Raw genomic sequence first — 8242 nt, forward strand, 5'->3', positions numbered from 1 at the left:
CTATGAAATTGTATGAAAAAGAAGGCTACCCTATCAAATAAACAGGGTTGTAAATAGTATTTCATAGTTTTGGAAAGGAAAAGAAAGAAAGGAAAGGAAAGAAAGGACAGAAAAAGAAAAGAAAGAAAAAACAAGAAAAGGAATTTGGGGCTCAAGATTCAAGGGTCGTCCCAAGAGTATGGTCTGGTGAGTTATGAATAGATTTAGATAGAAGCAAGATTAGTAAGATATAAGACACGCATGCATGCTATGAACTATGTGGGGGCACTTTACACTACACCACCCGCAGTAGAGCACGTCCATAGTAGGACACGTCTGTAGTAGGACATAGACCCACAGTAGGGTCTGCTCGCAGTAGAGCATGCTCATAGTAAAGCTCAAATCAGATTCAAAAATGGTATAGTGAGAGAAAAGAAGAGATCTCAAGCTTAGAAAAGTGTCAAATCCCTGTAGTGAGCTTCCAGAAAGTATCAAATAGACACCAGATGGGACAAAGTATAACCCAAATAGTAAAACATGAACTAAATTATCCCCTCAAGTTCTTATAGGGGTTATAAGTGAGGTTGAGTCTCGAAAGTGAGTTAGAACAGGAAAGGAGATAGTCTACTTAATTCTTTCCCCTTACTGAGTGTTCTTATCTCTCACTTCATTTTCTTTCCTAATTGCAAGTACAGGTGATTGAGGTAGCTGCAAGGCAGGGTTAGGTCAGCGAAGATAGATCCGATTAGAGCAGGTTATTTCTGGTTTATATTACATGCATACAGTGACATGTTCTTGTCAATTTTTGACCTTTTTAAGATGATTGTACAGTCGTATATAATTACTCCCCATTTTCAGATGCTTTCGGATGAGTTTTCATATGAGTATATACATCTTTTGTTTGCTTCCAGATTTTTAGTTTTCTTGGAATACTTTCTAAATGCTTTTAGTGATGCGTTTATTTTAAAGTATTTTAAAAGAACAAAAATAGACGCTTTGAATATTAATTCGTAACATTTCTCCTTCGGTGGATAGTACTTCTAGGGAGGGGTGTTACAGGTTGATATAAGGGTTATGATTGTTAGCAAGGAGTAGAAATATGACCGCTACCATAACCACACCTACTTTTATTTTTACCATGAAAGTAGCGTTTACAAGCCTTATGATTGTGGAGAGGATCGACCAATATCCATAGCCACAACAAGAGTAAACATACAAGAGTGTTTCTTTTGAAGGTGTTCTTTGTGAAAGAGAAGATTATACAAACCATCATAAGTGGTGGATGGACGAGAATGCAAGGAAGTGATGAAAGATTGGTACTCAAGACCTAAGCCATCAACGATATGCTCCACAAAATCACCATCCAAAATAGGAAACCCAGTTGTAGCAAAAGAGTCAAATATGGACTTAACATTAATGAGATAATCAACCATCATCTGATAGGAAACTTTTCGGAGAATGCATAACTTGTCATGGATGAATCAAAGATGAATCCCAAAACTTGGATTAAGACATCGATCAAGCAAAGACCAAGCTTCAAGAATTGTAACACAGGGCAATAACAAAGTTTGAACAATCATGGGAGAAACCATTGATTTAATCCAAGTCAAAACTAATTTGTCAGCTCATAACCAACGTGAATGAGCCGGATTATGAGTGCCATCAGGAAGGAATGGCGATGGAGGTTGTGCATTACTGACAATGATATTTTGGAGATCATGAATGGCAAGAACATCCAAAAATTGGGACTTTTATCACGCACCATGAGAGAAGAAAAATAACTGCCGATGTTGGTCATTATAGGCAACTGGGGCAATGAAGGAAAGGAACCTATAGGGCAAGAATTAGTCATCATGATAGGAAAACGTGATGGCTTTACGTGAGGTGTGACCATTGAAGGAGATCCAAAAGTAGTGGTTGTTGGCAATAAAAGTCCAAGAGGTGGACTGTTGGGAGCTATAGTAAGATGAGGAATCCGCCAGTGAAGAAGAAACAACTGGAGAAAGAACTTAACCTTGTGAGATGGAGGGTCAAACCACGACGTAATAGGGAGAGAGACGTGTGTTGGCGACAATGAGCATAGGTGGACACTCGATCACTAAGGAGATGGCTTATGACTCTTAAGAGGAGAAAAGAGTCACAATAACGATGATGCAAAGAAGGAAAGATTGCATCATGAGAAAGTTGTTGAGAAAAGAGAGAACGCTAGTAATGAAGGGAAGGATCGATATCGGCTTAATCTTAGGCATGAAGAGATGTTAGAGACGGAAGAGAAAAATGATTATATGATGAGAAAGAATTTGAGGAAGATGGGTGTTAGAAACCTACAAAGGTGAGGGTGGCAACTGTGAGACTAAACAATATAGGGGATTCAATTGAAATTTGCCATTGTGCAAAGAGAACCCTAAAAAAATATAGGGGAAATGTAGTTTTGCAAAGGCCAAAGGATTATTTCCCACCCAAACTATGCTGAATCCTCAAAGTTTCCCCCATTAACTATGGAAATACCATTTACCCACCCATGATCGGTTAAATTTAACAGAATCCTAACGCTTGAAAATTTTATCTCTTTTTGTCTCCCTAAACTTTAAAAACTAAAAGTTTCCCCTAGCCTAAGTTTTAAAAAATGGTAGTTTCACCCTAGGGTTTCGTTTTGAAATCTCCGACGACATCTCCGACTCCATTGTTGACAGCCTCTCCCTCCCAAAACATCTTCTCCTTTCAAAGTTCTTCGTCTCTCAAGGCTTCTTCGACGTCGATCGGGCATCCAAATGGGAAGAAAGAGATTCCCGAAAGGAGAGGATCTATTATTTGTATGAGATAACACAATCAATGGAATTTTTTAGTTATCTAAATTCAGTATGCAAGATATGGGTGCATCTATTTATGCATTTACACCATTATCTCTTTCTCTTGTTCTATAAATATAGGATTATACAAAAATATATAGACAATATTTGGGTATCTCATGCCATTACTTTGTCAATATCATTTAAAACATAGACTTTAAATCTATAAGTCCAACCTGTACAAGTAAAATTAAACCTCTAATTGTAAGTACTTCTCCTTAGTGAAATTTTTACCATCAACAAAATGCATACTCAAAAGGCCTTGCTGATCATCACTAAGTTCCTGATTCACTCAATTTAGACAAGCCACCCTCACAAATTCTTATATGTAATGTGTTTGGAGATTGTAAGCTCTAATTAAGTTTGAAATACATGGTCAATAAGCATCTCAACAAGAGATTATAACACATCAAATGCACATTTAAGTACACATGTACATGTATGTATGAGTGTATATATGCATAGAAAATCAACCTATTCACTCACACTATAGAGGTTACTTGTGTTTGTTTAGCCAAGATCCGGGACTGTGAAATACTCATCATCATCATCTGGTATTTCGATCCTGGGCTTCTTGTGCGGCATGCTGGATTTCATAGGTCTGAATGAGGAAACACTGCTGGAGTTGGAAACGGGAAGTTGAGGAACTTCAGCTGCTGCTAGACCCTCCTGAGGAACTTGCTCACTGAATAGTCCCATGTCAGCTAGCCATTCAAGCTCTCCAAACTCAACTTGTTCCTTCTGCAAACAGAAGAAAGATGTTAAGTGTAACATCCCCAATCCAAAAAGCGTTTTAATAGTTTAAGAAACATTTTAACCAGTCATATCTTAATATCTCAAATGATGTGGGATGTATATATATGTCCAACATCTCTTGTGCTTTATCGAGGTTATGATATTAAGGTTTTGAAAGGCAAGCCAAATATGGCTCTACAGGCATATTATCCATAATTACAGTTATATGAATGCATATATTTGCTCACCTTTTCAGAGGATTCAAAATCTGAAAATTGTAGCAGATCATCCATGGCCCACGGAGATGAAATGCCTGACTGTTGCTGTGCAGGCACTTTGACAGAAGATTGTTGAGCATTCTGATTAGGTGGGTCAAACTTGCTTTTCTCAGACTCCTTGGTGCAACTAGAGCTCAAACCTACTCGGATTCCAGTTGCCAGGAATCGCTGATGGTTTGCCGAAAGGCTACCGGCTGAATGAATAGGCTCATCACACTCCTTACAGAAGAGAGCTCTGTCTTCAACACAAAAAATGAAAGCAGTCTTTTCCTGTACATCGCACAAGATAGAGAAATCAATGGTAATTCTACAGCGAGAAAATTAGTAAAAATATTAATGAGGCCTCAAGCTTTATGCGCAAACTGTGCAATAAGAAAGGCTAACCAAGAAATCAATCATGGTATGAAGCTAAAGAGAATTAAATCGTCTCTTCTATGTCATGAATTTAGACCTGCAACAGTTCATGTCAATTTGAATTTCAGGTAAGAGGCTCTCGACCTTAACTACACCTAAATTAGAATCACATACAAATCTCTTAAAACTAACCCCTGACACAATCCGCATTGTCCTAAACTATATAATGGGTTTGTGTCAAAGCACAACCCATTTAACACTAAATGAAACAATTTGATACAAAATTACATTTTGCCACAAAACAACCCGCTTTATCAAAACGAAATTATTCTATTGCAATTCAATAATATGCTTATTGTGTTCTCTAACATAAAAATCTTAAATAAAAGAATTCTAGTTTAATTAATTAACATACATAAATGATAAAATTATAGAATCATATATTCAATGAGAATTAGCATTACATAAAACATAATTAAGTCCTAATATGTATGCATGGTAAGAAGTTAATTAGAAAGATGTTACACATCAGACATTATAAACTTAAATAAGTAGTACTGAAAACACACCAACTTATAAACATATAAAAACAAACAAACTAGATTTGTCATATTGGTGTAAAGAAAAAAACCATTCAAGTCAAGTTTGATTGGTTTTGTGTTAATCCGATCACAACATGATTCTATTTTGGATTGACCTGAACACAATTTAAACTATATTTCATGTGAAAAGAAAATTCAGTCTCAATTCAATTATTTTTTGTGTTATGTTGTGTTGAGTTAACAGGTTCAAAATAATTGTTGGATCAACCTGATGGGGAAACAATTGGATATTGGTGATTTAATGTCACTAAGAAGATTCCAAAAGACACAAACAGAGTGAACCAAACGGAATCAAGCTTGGATCTTCAAAGTATACAGAAATATCCCTCATTTTAGTTCATCGATACCTTTGGCAGCTTCCATGTGAAGCTATATTTTAAGAATTAAAGCAACTAAACTCAACCATACACATAAATCCCACAAATCATATCCCAAATACTTGTTCAAAATTTACAAGAAACAACACAAAAACTGGCCCTATATGGTCTTTACTTATTCATAACAAATATTCAAGGGAATTCCATTGCAAAACACTCTTCATACTCAGTATAGTGCTTTCTATGCTTAGATCTGAATGTTTTTGCCTTCTTGTAAACAGCAGTACCTGAATATGAGGATTATAAAGGAATAAAAAATTTCACAAAAGGGTAAGAAGCAACTTTACTCGGCAAATATCACATGGAGGAAGCTTGTTGGAAAGGCACTGAAGGAGAAGCCTTTGGTGCTTACTGGCCAGTTTGTTAGCTGCATGTACATCAATGTCGCATTTAGCACAGAGTGCAGCCTCATCTGCACAACAAATCACCGTTGCAGGAGCTCTCTCACACACATCACACTGAATCTTCATCTTCACTTCCAGATGTAAACTTTTTCTATTCAAGCTTCAAACAGATGCATGTGGATGCAAAGATCAAATTTTGACTCTCTTAAAGGTCTTTTCCTTGCAAGAACCTCAAACCCTTTTGAGAAAACCTCAAGTAGAAAAACTCAAAACAGAAAAAAAAAAGGAAGAAAACGAGAGAATGTAAGGGAAGGTGCAGTAATAATACTGAAGAAAGTGAGGTGATCGATAATGTATAGTGGAAGATACAGAAAGAGTTGAATGACTGGAGGAGAATGAAGGAAGATAAGGATTTAGATTTTGCAAATCAGAAGGAAGAAAACTAGTTGATACAACAGAGTAATGTATGGTCTAGGGGTCTTGAAGTCATCACTCATTATCAGCCATGTGTGGCTGTCAAAAAGTCTGCCACTTTAGCTTGTGGCGACAAATTTTTTGGCTTTAATTAAGGAGATCGGATACGGCGGGGGAATTATGCCTTGGAGATGGCTGGCTGATGGAAAGATTGATGACATCTATACAAATTATTTGTAGAAATTATTTATTTATACAATTATTCATAAAATTATTCTCTATTAGTTATAATTTTGCAGTGATATGTAATAATTTTACATTTTTTTAATTTAAAATCATTAGATTATATTAAACGTATGAGAAAATATTAGTGGAAGTTTGTATACAATTTTCTTGGTCAAAGGATTTATTCCCATGGAAAGTTTACTTTCTGTTTTTAAGTTTTTATCCATTAATTTTAAAAAACTGAAATATTCATCGATCTATTAATTTTTGTTCTTATTATTAAGAGTAAAATTATTATTTAAAAAAGAATAATTTATCCCCATTTTTCACATTAGTTTTGAAAACTGACAAATTTTTTCGTAACTTAATTTTAAAAATTTATTTTTTTCACCCATACCATCTAGGGTTATTAGGATTTTCATATTTTAAGGTTAACAACCGTTTCCCTCAAAGTTCAATACATTGCACTTACACCCCCAAAATTTTATTTCTTCTTTCTAGTAACCGTTCTTCCCTATAATTCTCTCTGACACGTCATCAGCCCCACCACTAATAATCTTTCTCTCTCCTTGGTGGTTTCTTGATGTAGAAACTACTGAAAATCTAATTGTAGTGGCCAGATTGTCTCATGGATTTGTGCATCAATCAACTCACAAATCGTCAGTTGATGTCGCACGGACCTAGATGTCATATGTGCGACATTAGCCAATGCATAGATTTGTGCTATAATTCGACCACTTCGATTATGTTTTTTGTGGTTTCCATTTTGGGAAACCACAAGGGAAGGAGAAAGCTTATTGGTGGTTGGGTTGACGACACGTCAAAGGGAATCATCGAGAAGAACAGTCATTGGAAAAAAAGAATGAAGTTTTGGGGGTTCAAGTAATGTTTTAAACCTTGAGGGGGGTGGTTGTTAACCCTAAAATATGGAAACCATAGGAACCCTAAATGGTGGGGGTGAAAAAGTAACTTTTAAAAATTAAGTTAAGGGAAAATTGTGAATTTTTTAAATTAAGGTGAAAAATGAGGATGAATTATTCTTTTTTTAAAATAATGATTGTGCCTATAACAATAACAACAAAAATTAACAGATAAATGAATATTTAAGTTTTTTAAAATTAATGAATAAAAACTTAGAAAAAGAGTAAACTTTGTATGGGAATAATTCCTTCGGCCAATTTGTTTAATCAATCTTATAATGTGATTTTGAAATGCTAACTTCACAAAATCGATAACCTGTTAATTAAGGTATCCCATTACTCGGAGGGATGTCTGGTTTAAAAAATTTTTATAATAAAAAATAGAAGATTACTTAAATTGTGAAGTTCACTATAAACATTAAATTACTTAAAAAGTTAATGAATATAAATTAGTATTGTGTTTAGTTAAATTAATTATATAAATTATTATTGTATTTAATTGACATTAATAAAATAATATTGAAATGACTAAATATGTTAAACTATATCAAAGGCAAAAGGAAAGTATGGCAAATCAAAGGTAAAGAGATAGAGGAGAAATGACAAAAGAAAAACTATAATAAATTAAAAGGTTTAGATTAAATTAAAGAGTTCTGACAATTGGTGCTTAAAGACAATCTAGTGCTCCAGACAATCTAAGCATGTGTGGCGACGACCAATGCCTGCTCCTTTACCCTCGATCAACATCACAAGAGTAGTCATGGTGTTGATGAGATGAGAACACGATTTGGAGGTAACACAACACAATAAGAAGACAATCTAGACCATATCATTCATGCACAAATAGAGGCAGAGGTATGAGAACACAATCTGGGTGGGTAGACTAGTCGCACTGCAACAACAGGACGCTTGGGATTAAATTGACCTCGGTTAGGATGACTTGTAATTTTAATTAAAAATAGAGGTAGTTTTATGTTAAAAATTGTGTAAGTGAAGGTAAAATAATCACAATAAGGGTTTAGGGTTTATCATTATTTCAATTGAAAATAAAAGTATTTTTGTTATAAAATTTAATAAGGATAAAATTATAATAAAATTAAGACTATTTTGACACTCTTTTAATTTTTAAAATAAATGTGATAATCAAATTATTTTTTTATTACAT

General features: G+C 34.6%; 1 protein-coding gene across 1 annotated transcript; it reads right to left on the reverse strand.

Annotated features, from left to right (window-relative positions):
• Nucleotides 1–3077: 3077 nt before the first annotated feature.
• On the reverse strand, nucleotides 3078–6058 carry LOC123208151 (B-box zinc finger protein 24-like). Its single transcript, XM_044625551.1, has 3 exons — nucleotides 5462–6058; nucleotides 3812–4111; nucleotides 3078–3569 (listed from the first exon to the last, which is right to left on the reverse strand). Exons 1-3 carry the CDS (start codon nucleotides 5642–5644, stop codon nucleotides 3339–3341), a joined length of 714 nt encoding a protein of 237 aa, XP_044481486.1. The 5' UTR covers nucleotides 5645–6058; the 3' UTR covers nucleotides 3078–3338.
• Nucleotides 6059–8242: the final 2184 nt, after the last annotated feature.

The sequence above is a fragment of the Mangifera indica genome, unplaced genomic scaffold (genome assembly GCF_011075055.1).
Source record: "Mangifera indica cultivar Alphonso unplaced genomic scaffold, CATAS_Mindica_2.1 Un_0144, whole genome shotgun sequence".
Taxonomy (NCBI): domain Eukaryota; kingdom Viridiplantae; phylum Streptophyta; class Magnoliopsida; order Sapindales; family Anacardiaceae; genus Mangifera; species Mangifera indica.